This window comes from Bos indicus, chromosome 22 (genome assembly GCF_029378745.1).
Source record: "Bos indicus isolate NIAB-ARS_2022 breed Sahiwal x Tharparkar chromosome 22, NIAB-ARS_B.indTharparkar_mat_pri_1.0, whole genome shotgun sequence".
Taxonomy (NCBI): domain Eukaryota; kingdom Metazoa; phylum Chordata; class Mammalia; order Artiodactyla; family Bovidae; genus Bos; species Bos indicus.
In genome coordinates this window covers 39,071,440-39,086,996 of record NC_091781.1, presented here as the reverse complement: position 1 = coordinate 39,086,996, position 15,557 = coordinate 39,071,440, and the positions used below count along the sequence as shown (strand labels likewise).

The 15,557-nt window shown below is 42.0% G+C and overlaps 1 protein-coding gene across 5 annotated transcripts in view; it reads left to right on the top strand.

Moving 5' to 3' along the window:
• The window catches only part of PTPRG (protein tyrosine phosphatase receptor type G), a 773,938-nt gene that overhangs the window by 609,344 nt on the left and 149,037 nt on the right, over nucleotides 1–15,557 (top strand). For all 5 annotated transcript variants that reach the window (XM_070777123.1, XM_070777125.1, XM_070777122.1 and 2 more), the window contains exon 7: nucleotides 10,563–10,720. In XM_070777123.1, coding sequence (XP_070633224.1) covers nucleotides 10,563–10,720 — 158 coding nt within the window. The remainder of the gene's footprint in view (nucleotides 1–10,562; nucleotides 10,721–15,557) is intronic.

Below are 15,557 nucleotides of genomic sequence, written 5' to 3'. Positions count from 1 at the left end.
TGGTAACACTGGGTCTCCGTCACTGTATAACTCAGAATAAGCTCAGTGTCCTGTGCATTCTAATTGTTGATGGGACTCTGAGCTCTTTGTGTAGTTTCTCTTTGGAAATGTTAATGTCGGCACGTGCTTCACTCCAACATCAGTCCTTAAATCAAAATACCACATTTGGCCATCTGCAGCTGCCAGTAAACTCAAGGGGGTGAGATGTCTTTGAACCTGCGTAAAATGGCTGTTAACCTTGGAGGGCCACCCTAGGTCCTTGAATTCAGGAGTCTGATTATCAGGTGAGCACTCTCCTGCTCAAGTCGCCCTTGCTCAGACCCTGCAGTAAGACGCCATCATGGGAGCTTCTCAGATGTTCTCAGACCATACCCATGGTGAAAGCCAAGGGGCATGTATTAAATTCTCTGCCCACTGGCGGAGACTGTTTCAGAGGCAGAAATAAGCTCCACACATCTCTGAGGTACCCTTTAGTTTGCTCCATTTACGCTTGCATAGGATCACATGTCCCCATCCCTTCTAAACACCCTACCCTTCACAAAGGAGCAAGTGTCAGCAAACTTTCTCAGTAAAAGGATTGAGGGCAAAATTTTTTAGGTTCTGCCGGCCATCCATTGTGGGCTGCAACAAAACTGCCCAGTTTTAGCCTGAAAGCAGCCATAGACAATGGCGTGGCTGTGTTCCAGTAAAACTTTATTCACGAGAGCAGGTACTAGACAGGATTTGGCCTCGGGGCACAGTTTCCCCACTTGTGAATTAGAGCTCCTTCGTGACTTGGTTCAATCAATGTTTTCAGCCCTGTGTAGTGGACCTGTCCTCTCAGGTACTGTCCTGGGCCCTGGGGATGCAGTAAGGAGCCACAGTCTTGGTGTAATAGAGCTTCCAGTTAGCTTAAAAAAAAAAAAAAAAAAAAGCTATTGTTAACTAATTACACAGATTGTATAGCTATGACCATTGTTTAATTAGCAACTTGTTGCCTTTATTAATGACTTTTGAAGTAATGATTCATCTTACAATTGATGGTGACACGGATATGAAGAAATCTAGGATTTATTGGTTATTTAAAATACACCAGCTGCTGTGTTTGTTCCTTTGTTCTCTTTTCACAGTGATTGGGCATCTGCTCTGTTCTGGGCAGTGTCTTAGTTGCTGGATGTACAGGGTACCCAAAAAAGATGAGGTATTTTTCTCTTGTGGAATTATCCAACTCTTGAGAAGAAACCAACAGTAAATAAGTAAACACAGGAAGGAAAAGGTAACAGAAAGGTGAGGAGGAAGGTGATGGTCAACAAGGGAGAAGCTGGAGAGAAGTTGGGCTGCAGAGCTAGATCCTGGAGGGCCTCATGGCTGTGGCGAGAAGCTTGGATTTTACTGTAAATGAAATGAGAAGCCCCGGGAGGATTCTGAGCTGGGCAGTGTCAGGATTAGATTTAGGTCTACGAGGTTAAGTGAGTTCTTCAGTCTTCAGAGAGGTTTCTTCACCTGATCATGTTGGTATCCGCTGCAGGCAGGGTGCCCAGAGACATGGAATCAGGTAGTAGAAAAGGATACCCAGACTCCCTCGCACTTCTCTGTGTGATCTTAGGTCAGCCGCTTTCCCTCTCCGGACCTCATTTTCTTTATTTGTACATGGAATAGAACTAGCATCCTTTGAAACTCTTCAGAACCCCGCAGTTCTCTGTGGTTCTGGGGTGACTCCTCAGGGATCCCCTTGTTGTAACCTCAGTGTAGTACTTGTTCCTTAAAATCTTCTGTCATGAAGCCTTGCTGAAGCTACACCTTGAAAATGGTCCAGCTCCACTTGGTTGCCCCATCTTTGCCATTTTATCCTCATTTTTTTTTCCATCTTCCTTATAGATGAGAGATGACATGTCTGCTAGTCACCATCCAGTCAGATGGAGCAAGCTTCATTTCTTATATTTAGATCATGAAATGAGTTCCTTGAGTCCCTCTGCCACCATCATAATTACAATGTAATGCTCTTTGACGTCCGTGGGGGCTGCTAGATGCCAAGCTCCTGAAGTCCTGGAGTTCCGGCCCTCCGGCTCTTTCTCCCCATTATGAGTTCCCGTTTTTTGTTTTTGTTCGGCAGGCCCTTCTGTCACCAGCTTGTCTGACCCACCGCCCCTCCCAGATCACACAGTCCACATGTGCCTAGTCCAGGCTTCACCCAGAGCTGCTGACTTCAGTTGAGTGTTTTGGCCTCGTCACAATTTTTAGCCAAATTCCAGGGTATCCTTAACTATCAGCTGATTTTCTTTTTTTTTTTTTTTTCCCCCTCCTTGAGTTGTCAGATTTGGGCTCTTGAACTTTTCTTCCAGTTTTCCTTTTCCTCTGCTTCACTTCACCACACACAAGGCAGAACCACTTTGCAGTGGCCTTTCTCTCTGCCCAGAATGTCCTCCCCAGGTAGGCACATGGCTCGTTTCCATCTTCAGGTTTTTCAGTCAGAGGCTTCCATCTCAAGGGGTCTGTGCTTAAAACCCCATTTTCAGGACAATAGTCAGAGATAGTCACCTGATTGAGAAATGGGTCATTCAAATATAACTAAGTTGTTGGCAGCTGAATTTGGTCTCAAACCCAGCCATGAGTAGAGCAGTGAAAAAAATGTTCCAGGCAGAGTGGAGAGGCAGTGCAAGGGCCCTGGGGTGGTATGATCATGGAGTAGCCAGAGGTCCATGTGGCTCAGCCTAAGGCTCAGAAAGTAGCAGAGGATGAGACTGCAGAAGGCAGAGGAGCCCACTGACACAGTCCTCATAAAAACTGACTTCTCAAGTGTGATCAACATTATTAAATATGCAGAACCTCAGTCCCCATTCCCAAGCCTACTGGCTCAGAATCTATAGTACAACGGGCATCCCAAGTGATTTGCATACACATTGGTTTTGAGCAGCACTGTCGTAAATCTTCTCCCATTTAGCATCACGTAATCCCCAGTTTTTGCCCAATGTCATTCTCTCCCTGCCTTTCCCTGTATGAAGCAGAAGGCCAGTCCTACCCCAGTGATTTTAAGCTTTTAGGGAAAAATTAATAGCTTTTCCTTATAAAAAGTTTTGGAAAACACTGAAGAAACCAGTCCTTGGGCTAAATATCAAAGTTTGGGCTTTCTGTTCTTAGTTTATTTTATATATGTCCCTAAAATTGGTTGAGTTCTTGTTTTGAGGATTTTCTTCCCTTTGCCACCATCACATTCTGTCCATACTCTACAATGCAATGCTCTGTTAATTGGGGTGTGTGCATATGTTTTCAGTATAATTCCATAGGTCTTGATTAGTGCATAGGTCTCCTCTCTGTGCTGATTGTTCATCATATTTTATAAAGGCTTTCTTTTTTCCTATATAACCAAAGCATTGAAAATATTAGGTTATTAACACACTGAAAAACGCAATCAATCAGATGATTATCATCTAATGTTTTAATGATCACATTTTTAATCCAATTATGCATGTTTGAATCTTTCAAATTTTCTTTAATTAAAGATTGCCTCCTGGCACTGCTATCAGAAATAAGAAATTGAACAGAATTGAGCCAGATATAATTTAATGTTGAAAGGAAACTGCAAGGATAACTGGGCCTCTCTGCATTTAATGGTTGACCATGACTTTAAAGCCCTCATACAAAATTTTCTAATTGATAAGAAAATTTAATCATCTCCGGATATACTCTGTTTGCATTCAAATAAGGTATTTCTTTTTCTAAATAAACCTCCCCTAACTGATTATTCATATTGTCGTTCAGAATGCTTAAAAATGAAAGACAGAGTTGGGTGAAATGTAGACTACTTAATACAGTGTGTATTTAATAAAAAAGTCATACATTATTCATTTTTGCAATTTGAATAACTTTGAATTTAGCATCCCTGTTCCTCATCTTTTTCTTTGATGAACAATTAATTATTAAAATATAATATTGTCTGCATACAGCACTGGGATCCTTGAAAGTGGAATATGAGATTCATTCCTTTTCAATTCTTTTATCTAGTAATGCACAGTACCTGCTTATTATGGTATAATGGAATGAATGGTAGGATAAGCAGAGTGTTTCAAATATTTTTCTCAACTAGTTAAGTGTCTGGGACAGCAATGTTTCAAATTCAAATTACTAATTAGGATAAAAGTTGGAGGCAGAGTGTCCTGATCTGGATGGCTTTAGAGTCAAACTGCCCTTTATAACAGGATTCATTTTAACAAGTACTTATCTGTGCTTATTCTGTGCTTTCCTAAGCCCTTAACTATTGTTGATTCTGGTGGCTCAGACAGTAAAACATCTGTCTACAATGCTGGAGACCCGGGTTCAATCCTTGGGTCCGGAAGATCCCCTGGAGAAGGAAGTGGCAACCCACTCCAGTACTATTGCCTGGAAAATCCCATGGACAGAGGAGCCTGGTAGGCTACACTCTATGGGGTCGCAAAGAGTCCACTGAGCGACTCCATTTTAACTAATGTTGATTCATGTAATACTCTCCTGATGAGATAAGCCTTCAGATGAGTCACTGTTATAAACCCATTTTACAGATGAGGAAATAGTTGCAGAAAGATTAAAGTAACTTGTCTTAGGTCAGGCCCTTAGGTAGACTAATTAGGTTTCAATTCCAGAGGCCTGGCTCTAGCAGTCCCTATTAAACAGAGTGAAGTAAGCCAGAAAGAAAAATACCAATACAGTATACTAACACATATATATGGAATTTAGAAAGATGGTAACAATAACCCTGTATACGAGACAGCAAAAGAGACACTGATGTATAGAACAGTCTTATGGACTCTGTGGGAGAGGGAGAGGGTGGGAAGATTTGGGAGAATGACATTGAAACATGTATAATATCATGTATGAAACGAGTCGCCAGTCCAGGTTCGATGCACGATACTGGATGCTTGGGGCTGGTGCACTGGGATGACCCAGAGGGATGGTATGGGGAGGGAGGAGGGAGGAGGGCTCAGGATGGGGAACACATGTATACCTGTGGCAGATTCATTTCAATATTTGGCAAAACCAATACAATATTGTAAAATTTAAAAATAAAATAAAAATTAAAAATAAATTTAAAAAAAAATATTTTCTTAGTGAGGGAGTGTAAATTTTTCGATGAAAAGTGCATTCTTCTTTATTTCCAATGGCTATACTCAGAACTCTCGATCTTGGGTCCAGCCAGTTAAGTGCCTTGTGGCTTGTGAGGGCTTTCTGGGCAGTGCCAGAAATACTGGGTAGCATTTCTAAAGTTGTTTCTAACAGTTAAGCATTATGAGTGCCCCCATCTTGCCAGTGGAGCACTCCTATGGGACTGAGCAGAAAACGGAATTTTCAGAAATAGCAGTAATAATTAATGTTTGAGTTGAACTTAGAAAACTCAAGGGAAAAAGAAAACAACTTGAGAGTTAATTCTGTAATGTATGTTCATAGAAAAAATTCTCGTTAACGATGGAGGCCCCTGAAATGTAGTGTGGCCCACCCGCCTTCTTGCTGTGGCTCTAGGATGGCCTTCTACCACTACCCCCTCCGCCCTCCCATGCTTGGCGTGAAATCGGGAGTGGGCACAATGTGGCCCAAGGACCAAATCCGTGTCACTGTTTCCGTGTGGCTTCTGAGCTAAGAATGGTTCTCATATGTGAACCCTAAGTAAGCAAAATCTTATTCCTGCCTTCTCCCCAGTCCTAAAGAATTCCATTCTTCCCATTAGTAGATGTAAATTTTTTAAACTGTCCTCAGTTGTTATTAGCATTTTGAACATCGTTAATAAAGTCGTGGAAATGTGTTTGTTATATAGCTACCTATGTAACATCTTTGGTTTTGCCTCTTGGCCTGCAATACCTAAAATATTACTCTCTGGCACTTTCTAGGAAACATTTGCTAGTCCCTGGCTTAAAACACAAACCAATCTCGGCTGCAAGCCACTGTGCTAATAAGAACATCACGTTTATTAGTCTGATTAATTGTCACTCCTGAGGGGTAAATAGCATCAGTTTTTCCATTTTACAGATAAGGGAAGTAACTCAGAGAGGTTGAGAGCCTTTCCTGAGGTCACACAGCTATTGAATATCAGTTGATTCTGAAGCTCATGCTAGAGCTTTGGCAAAGAAAATTGTAACCTACAGTTCTCAGACTGATGGAGACTATATCAGACATGCTATGCCTCTAAGGCACTAGTAATTCTGTTTAAAAAAAAAAAAAAAAGAAAACACATGCAGAAACATTCAAGGAAGTACATGGCTAAGTATAGGCTTAGTAGTTTAGAGGAATAATAATAATAGTAATAATACAAGTAGTAAGAATTAGAGTGAGAATCGTATGTCGTTCATGAGATGTTTAGTCTGTTCCCAGCTCTTTCTGAACTCCATTTGCATACAGATTTATTTAATCTTCACAACAGCCTGGGAAGGTTTAGTAACTAAGATCACACAGTTCACAGGTGGAAGAGTTGGGATCTGAACCCAGTAGAATGAGAATCTGCTCGTTTCACCAGTTTCTGTAGGAATGGAGAAATGAAGGTGCTGATGAAGTTTTCGGCATTTGGTGATATTTCCTGCTCACAGACTTAACTGTTTCTGATTCTCAGTGGTATCTTTGAAGAAAGAATCCAGTCTCCTTAAGTTTTTGACCTTAGGTTTGTTATTCCTCTTTGGTCTCCTATTTTCCCAACTGTAAAATTAAAGAATTGGACTAAATGGGTGGTTTTCAAAGTGTCCCTGGGGTTTCCAGCTCAGCTTCCACCTTGGTGGCTGCACTCTGGCTGTGTGACTTGCCTGGCTCCTGTGTAAGATGGAGTTTGAAGAAAGGGTTCTTCAGCTCCCGAAGCCAGTGACCCAGGGAGGTCTGGTAATAATAAGTACTGAAGCCCCTCCCTTTTTTTCCCCATCACTAGGTCTACCGGCCCCACCACTCATCTTACTGCACCTTTTTTTTAAATCAGTTTTTAGGTGCTTTGCAATGTTGTGTTAGTTTTTGTTGTACAGCAAAGTGAATCGTCTATGCGTATGCCTATATCCCCTTTTTTTTGGATTTCCTCCCCATTTCGGTCACCACAGAGCACTGAGTTCCCTGAGCTATAGGGTAGGTTCTCTTCTAATGAATTAAACTGGAACCTGTGTCTGAAGCCCTTCGGTTGATTTAGGACAGAGAAACAGTGCTGTATTTGTAGGGGTGGTCCTGCCTACAGTTCCCATCAGTCCTTGCCGAATTTAAGAGCCCGTACAGGAATGGTACATGAAAGTCCCGATTCTCTTGAAACCGTGTTCCCTTTTGAAATTCACCCACCTCTGATTGGCGGGGCAGGTTTTTCTGACTTATCTGTCTATATTCTTTAAAGCCACAGCCTCTTCCCAGAGTGGGTGCTTTCGATGGGGGCTTTGCTGCCCCGGGCTTACAGGGATTGTCCTGTCACTACCTGGCTGCATCCAGTGTGCTTAACTGCAACCCTAATGTTAGGTCAGGCCCCTCGGGGAAAACTCGGAAGATTTTCCTGTCCTTCAGTCCAGAGCCCTTGATCCTCAGGCAGGTTGGTGTGCTGCGGTGTGATGCCAGGTTTACCTACACTGGAGGAATGAAGGTGGCGGTTTTTGATGCCAGACCCTGTGCACCCTGTACTGCATGGGGCTTTGTGTTGACTATTTGCACAGCCCAGGAAGTCCAGAAGCAGCAAGCAGAGGCCAAAAGGGTTCTTCTTCCCAGCCAAGCCAGTCCCTGCCAAGCACGCTAACAGAATTTCCCCTATCATTAGGTGGCTGGTAACCAGGTTAAATTAAAGCCTAGACTTGCCAGCGGGTAGAGGGGTGACTCTGTTATTTCCGGCCTTTTATCCCACAGAAATTGCTTTTGTCGTTTTGATTGTAGCACCCTATGATGCATTTATTAGTTAACATTTAATTTTCCCCTTTAAAAAATGAGCTAAAAACCTTTGCAGAATCAGCCAAAGTTTCTGAGCCTCATGAATAACTGCTGGCGCTTTACTCTTCACTAGTGACCCGGGGCTTATTGATTTAACCTCTCCGTGCCTTAAGTTCAACATCTGGAAAATTGGAATATTAGAAGTACATACTCTAAAGGTTTATAAAGGGAAAGGGTGTGGTGATGGCCTAAGACAAATGAGAGCCTGAATTCCAAACTCTGCTACATGGTTGTACATGACAGCACTGGAGATGGTAATAGTAATCCCATGATGTCATGCTTCATGGGACTGTCTTTAAGTAGTAAATAAATCAGTCTTTGCAAAACTCTTAGAACAGGGCCTGGCACATACAGTAAGTGCTGTTTAAATGTCTGTGGTGTGGTGTGCCAAGTCGCTTCAGTCGTGTCCAACTCTGTGCAGCCCTATGGACCCACCAGGCTCCTTTGTCCATGTGATTCTTCAGGCAAGAATACTCAAGTGGGTTGTCGTGCTCTCCTCCAGGGAATCTTCCCAATCCAGGAATTGAACCTTCCATCTCTTATGTCTCCTGTATTGAAAGGCAGGTTCTTTACCACTAGCGCCACCTCGGAAGCCAGTTTAAATGTCTGCAACATGTAAATACTCAGAAGAGTGCTTGGTATATAGTAAAAGTGAAATAAATACTAGGTTTTGTTCAATAAATCTCTACCAAAAGGAAATTTTCATTTTCATTATTCTAATATAGTTGATCTCTGTTGGTTTTTTGCCTTAACCCTCAGTTATATAGATCTCTTGAGTCTAAGGATAACACATTTGCCCAAATACCTGTACTGGTTGTTCTAAAGGAAAAGGCGGGAGGAGGTGTGAGGCTGGAAAGAATATTCCTGTAAGTCACGGGTGTGTCCATGCAGTTACCTAGAGCCTTGCAGTTCCCAGTGTCCAGGGGTGCTTGTGGAGGAGGCCATCAAGGAGCTAAGGCAACCTATTAGCAGGATGGGCTTCCCAGGTGGCTCAGTGGTAAAGATCCGCCTGCCAGTGCAGGAGACATAGGTGATGAGGGTTTGATCCCTGGGGCGGGAAGGTCACCTGGAGAAGAAATGGCAACCCAGTCCAGTATTCTTGCCTGGAAAATCCCATGGACAGAGGGTCCTGGCAGGCCACAGTCCATAGGGTCACGAAAGAGTCAGACATGACTTAGTGACTAGACAACAGTAACCTTATTACAGCCCTAAAAGAAATTCCAGACTAGGCATTTGAATAGCCAGGTGGAGATCACAACCTTCTCTGGCTTATGAGAGAAGCTAGATGATCTACTGTGTCTAATGGGGAGAGTTATAATATAGTCCCCTAATCTCTTGTACTGTTCCTTCCTGCCCCAGGACCTTTGCACATGCTGTTCACACAGCTTAAAATGCTCTTCTTTTCCTGTTCAGTATTCACCTAGTTAACTTTAGCTTCTTTAGCTGAATCAGAATTGTGCAAGCTCTGGTGTCAAGGTGCCTGGGCTCATATCCCAGCTCTGCAACACAGGAACTGAGCTCTTCTCTCGCTTGTTTTCCTCATTGAGTTATTGTACAATGTCAGTGTTGGGTCTCAACTTAAATGGCATTTCCACTACCTAAGAGAACACCCCTCGACTTTTGTAAAAAGAAGAAGCCTATTTTCTGGGCCATCATTTTATAAATTCAGGGCCATGCCTTGGTTTGATTTCACTTTGATGTGAGTAAAGCCTTGGATGAAGCCATAATGAAACTGTTACCAACTTTGGAATTGCAGTTTATAGTTGCCGTCATTTCGTTTTCCTCCTTCATCTCATGGGTGTCCCAGAGTTTGTTCACCTGATTATTAGTTCATAAGTATTAGATGGAAAAGGGGTCTATGATGCAACAAGGGTGGGTATAACTGAATCACTTTACTGTGCCCCTGAAACTAATACAACATTGGAAGTCAACTATATTTCAATAAATAATTTTTAAAAATTAAAACAGACATTAAAAATGGACTTAGCACAACTCTGCTATATTTAAAATGGGTAACCAACAAGGACCTACTGTACAGCACAGGGAACTCTGCTCAGTGTTATGTGGCAACCTGGATGGGAGGGGTGTTTGGGGGAGAAAGGATACATGTATATGTATGGCTGAGCCCCTTTGCTGTCCACCTGAAACTGTCACAACACTGTTAATCAGCTGCACCCCCAATATAAAATAAAAAGTTAAATAGAAAGACTTAGTTAAAAAATATATAAAACATCTCATTAATAGTTTTAACTGTGATTAAATATTGAAATAATATTTAAAATACAGTGGATTAATTAAAATTTATGAAGGCTTAAAAAATGTTGGAAAGGAATGAGGTAAACAAAACCACGTCTGTTTCTTTTCTGCAGGACTCAGGGACTCGACTGTGCTAATGTTTTGCCTGTTTCCTGGGGACAGAGAGAGGGGTTGCAGTGTTGCCCGGTGCTGTTCACCATGAAACCTGTTTTTCATGAAATACAGCGCTGTGCGAAGTCTCAGAACACACCCTGGGAAATGCTGCTTTGTTTTCCATGGCTCTCCCACCACCAAATGCTCATGCTTCTCAGGATGTAAACAAACACAAGACTTGTGACGTGACGCCCGACGCCGAGGGTTTTGACTGTGTGTCTGCCGCGTAGCAGGACTTAACCACTGTGTTTTCTTTTCCCTCTTCTCCCAAACAGAGAAGGAGACCTTTCTGGATCCTTTCATCCTCCGGGACCTCCTGCCTGCATCCCTGGGCAGCTATTACAGGTACACAGGTTCTCTGACGACCCCACCGTGCAGCGAAATTGTGGAGTGGATAGTGTTCCGGAGGCCCGTCCCCATCTCTTACCATCAGGTAGCTACTTAGCCCCCAGAGGGCTTCCATACTTAACTTGTTTTGTGTTGACTTAACCTGATGACATTGCTAGAGTATAACCAGGATAACAATTTTGTTTTTTGGTATCCTTTGCTTCTCACTGATTCTTTACATATTTTTGCACCTGGGAATTGTAAAATATAAGACATGGCTTGCTCAGCCACAAATGAACTTAGTTGAAGAGAATAGCAGGCATGAAAGCAGATATCTTGTAAGTATTCAGTCTTGAGCAGATAAATGCCACCCTCTGTGATGATGAGACCTTATGCCAGGAACTGTTGAGCTCTTTATATGCGTTAACTCATTTAGTCTTCATGAGCAGTCTTATGAGGTAGGTGCTGTTCATACCTTCATTTTATAGAAGAGACACAACAGAAGTGAAGTGATCTGTCAAGGTCACCCAGCCAGCTGCGAGGCCAGGATGTCTGACCCCAAGGTCATGCTCTGAGCTACTAAACCTCCTCAAAGTTCAGAAAAGAGAAATTGGTATACATGAAGAAATGAAAGAAAAAAATGCCACCAATGGAGCTCTTTCTATATGATAGGCATTTTACATGTAATCAATTTAGTTGCGAAACAACATTGAGAGTTCGGTATATTGCACACAGGTGGTACAGGTAAGTACAACATCATGGTGTGGAGAAGTTGAATAACATGACCAAGGATTCATGGTCAATGAAGATTGAAGCCAGAAAACCAAGCCTGAGTTTGTCTAATTGCAAACCCATGTTGCTGACCCCTACATTGAACTGTGTCTCTCTGAGTATGACCTGGCAGATGTCATAGTATGCTGGGCTTAGGCTGAGCTCTTAACTGTGGGTAGGAATTTGGTGAAATGCAGATGAGATTAGGGGAAAATATCAGAGAAAGAGGATCCAGCAGGGGGTGAGAGGTCTTGACATCCCCTCACCCCATGAGGATTAACAGATGGAATGGGGAAAGAAGGCAAATATGATTTTTGATGAAAAATGCAACATGTATTGCAGTAAAAGAAGAGTAGACTTCTCCATAATTTCATAAAATGGGACCAAGAACAATTGGTAGGATTTTGTAAGACCATGTGTGGATTTGAGCTGTTGACTCAGGACTGTTTGAAAAATGGAACATTCTTATCAGAGACATCCATACAGATGCATCCTTAACGTTGGTCAGCTAGGGATGAAGCTAATGTCAAGGAAGGGGGAAGTTTTCAAATTACATGATAAATTAATATAACAGAAGAAGACACAGGCAACAAGATTAAGAACCTGGCTGGCATGGGAAATAGTCCAAAGATTTTTATAACAGGGCAGAGAGTACAGTAAAGGGAATGGGAGAAATAGAATTGGATGGTATCCTGGTCAGGGCTGTTTGGGGTATCAGAAACAGAAACGCACTTAAAATAGCTTCAGTAGAGGGAATATTTGAAGGAAACCAGAGTAGGGACATCCTGAGATGAAGACATCGTGACCAGGACTGTTACTAGCAAGTGAGGCACGAGTTGTACTCTGTCTTTTAGGGGCCAGCTCTTACATCTTAAGAGTTTCTGCCACAGCTTTGTGATTCTGTCCTTTTGCAAAACTCTGGTGCTGTCTCTCTGTCCCAGTTTGAGTGTGGTTTTCTTTGGAGGGGATTGGAGCCCAGTATGGTTTGTTGTTCATTTGTTAAGTTGTGTCCAACTCTTTGCAACCCCATGAACAGCAACACCCCAGGCTTCCCTGTCCTTCACAGTCTTCTGGAGTTTGCTCAAACTCATGGCCATTGAGTTGATGATGCCATCCAACCATCTTATCCTGTGTCGCCCCCTCCTCCTCCTCCCCTCAATCTTTGTCAGCATCAGCGTCTTTTCTGAATTGACTGTTCACATCACCTGCCGAAGTACTGGAGCTTCAGCTTCAGCATCAGCCCTTTCAATGAACATTCAGGGTTGATTTCCTTTAGGAGTGACTGGTTTGTTTTCCCGCTGTCCAGGCAACTCTGAGGAGTCTTCTCTAGCACCACCCAGCTGCCAGCTGTTAGTGGTCTGGGTCTTGGGTCAAGTATTCAGAAAGATAGATCTGAGTAGAAGTTATCCAACAGCAAGTTGGATGGCCTTGGTCTTGTGTCCATTTCTTCATAAATCAGCAGAGGTGCTGGTTGTGTCCTGAGACATCAGTGTTTGTTGCCATTCTGGGCAGGGAGGGAGGTGGGAAGGGAGCAGATTATCTAGAAGGACCTATGTGACGGAGAGAGATCCCACTAGAAAATGTAGGAGCTGTGGGACCAGGGGAAACAGGTTAATTTGGCCTTACTACAGTTGGCAGGCATTTTACTTTCAGATTTTTCTTTTTTTCCTTTTAATTCCATTGTGATGAAAAAAGAAGGACTAGCAATTTGGTTGCTGAACAGGATCTGCTGGCTTTAAGGAGATAATGAAATATAAAACAAATTTTCTTCCTCATGGTGAGGCCAGCATTGTTTTATTAAAATGTAAGAAAACTGCAGTCCAAATATTTATATCCTCAAGGTTCGGGGTGGGGGACAGAGCTTTGAAAAGGGACCCTTTTTGTCGATTAAGATAAATGCTTTTGTCTTCAAAGATATAAAGGCTTGAGATAATGAGGTTAGAAAATTCAAGTTTGGCTTTTTTTGTTTTGTTTTTTTTTTTGGAGGGTGCCATGTGAGGGGGAGGCATAGAGAGGTAATTGTTTGGCTGAGGTGAAATAGACCTTTAACACATAACTGGGTTTTACTGCAGTTTGGTGAATCTTAAACAAAATACAGAGTTTTAGGCTTGGATGTCTTGTCAAGTATTTGTCAATGAGAAGCATTTTGACATTTGGGAACTGGGTATCTTAAAAAGTGCTTTGTTAACATCTTTTTATGCTTCTACTCTGCTACTCATACTCTCAAAGAGAAATAATGGAAGAGTTTTGTTTTGTTTTGTTTTTCCCTGTGATTTTCAGTCTATGACCTCTCTGTAGGTACTATTGTTTCAAGAGAATGGTGAAGAAATAAACTAGTCATACTGGCTCCCCAGTTTCTTGCCTCTGAGCCGTCTTTAGATAATGCTTCACTTGCATCAAGCACAGCTTCATATATCCCTTCCTGTTTCCCAAGGGAGGAAGCAACTCATTTTCATGTGGCCACACTGATTCCTTGCTGGTGAGCTGAGTGGAGGTCACCGCTGTGTCAGTCCTCAGACAGGAAAGTGTTAGCCATCCAAGTATTGTCGTTTCAGCCCTTCCCACCTTGCGCCTGCCAACATTCTTTCTGTAGTTAGCACAGAATGTTCATTTCAGAAAGGCAAATGGCCAATTCAGAGAAGACAAGTAGACAGAATTCCATGTCTGCTTCTGTCAGGGGGAAAAAAAAAAAAGCTTCCTAGTCATGCATCCTTCCTTTTCTCCAAAGGCTCTTCTCTTCTACAGGGTGGGGACCTGTCAGCAGTGAAAAGGAGAGCAGGTTCACCCTAAAATAGAGTGTTGAGCACTCACTGTTGACTTACATGATGTGGATGTCTTTCTGAGTAAATATGAGCCTCTTTTGTGGGTTTCCTTGGGCATTCAAACCAACCCTGCAGCCAGTGAGCTCTGACACTGGCTTCTGTGATAATCTAGATTTGAATGTGGTGTAGGTAATGGAATCACGTTGGTTGGCTTGGTTGATCAGCAGTCAGCATGGCTTGTGTGGCTCCCCTCAGGTCGACTGTAAATATCAGGCAAAAATCCAACCATGATTTTGTCACCCAAACAAAACGGCAGCACCCTCAGTCCTGGCACAGGAGGCCAAAGGAACAGGGATGAAGTTAGATGATTTTTTATTGGAGTTCATAGTTGATTTACAATAGTGTGCTAGTTTCAGATGTACAGCAAAGTGCCTCAATTATATATATATATTTCAGATTATTTTCCGTTATAGGTTATTACAAGAGGTCCAGTATTGTTCTCTATGTTACACAGTAAATCCTGTTATGTGCCTGATTTATGTACAGTAGTTTATTAATCCTATACTCTAAGTTATCCTTCTACACCACTTTTCTCTTTGGTAACCATAAGTTTGTCATCTATGTCTATAAGTCTATTTCTGCTTTGTATATATATTCATTTGTATTTTTTTATATTCCACATATAAGTCATATCATATAATGTTTGTCTTTTTCTCTTTGACTTACTTCATTTAGTATGATATTCTAGGTCCATCTATGTAATTGCAGATGGCAGTATTTCATTCTTTTATACGGCTGAGTAATATTCCATTGTGTGTGTGTGAAGGGGGGCACAACTGGTCATCTATTAATGGGCATTTGGGCTGCTTCCATGACTTGGCTGTTGTAAATAGTGTTACTATGAACATTGGGGTGCATGTGTCTTTTCAAATTAGTTTTTGTCTTTTCCAGATACATTCCCAAGAGTGGGAATGCTGGATCATATAGTAGCTCTATTTTTAGTATTTTGAGGAACCTCCATGCTCTTTTCCATAGTGGCTGTACCAGTTTACACTCCCACCAATAGTGTAAGAAGGTTCCCTTTTCTCCACACCCTCTTCAGCATTTATTATTTGTAGACATTTTGATAATAGCTATTCTTAACCAGTGTGAGGTGATACTTCATTGTAGTTTAACTTTGCATGTCTATAATAAGTAACAATATTGAGCATCTTTCATGCCTTCATTGGAGGAATGTCTGTTTAGGACTTCTACTCATTTTTTGATTGGGTCGTTTGTTTTTTGGATGTTGAGCTGTATGTTTTGGAAATTAACCCTTTGTCAGGCACATTGTTTCCAAATATTTTCTCCCATTTCATAGGTTGTGTTTTTGCTTTATTGATGGTTTCCTTCGCTATGCAAAAGCTTTTA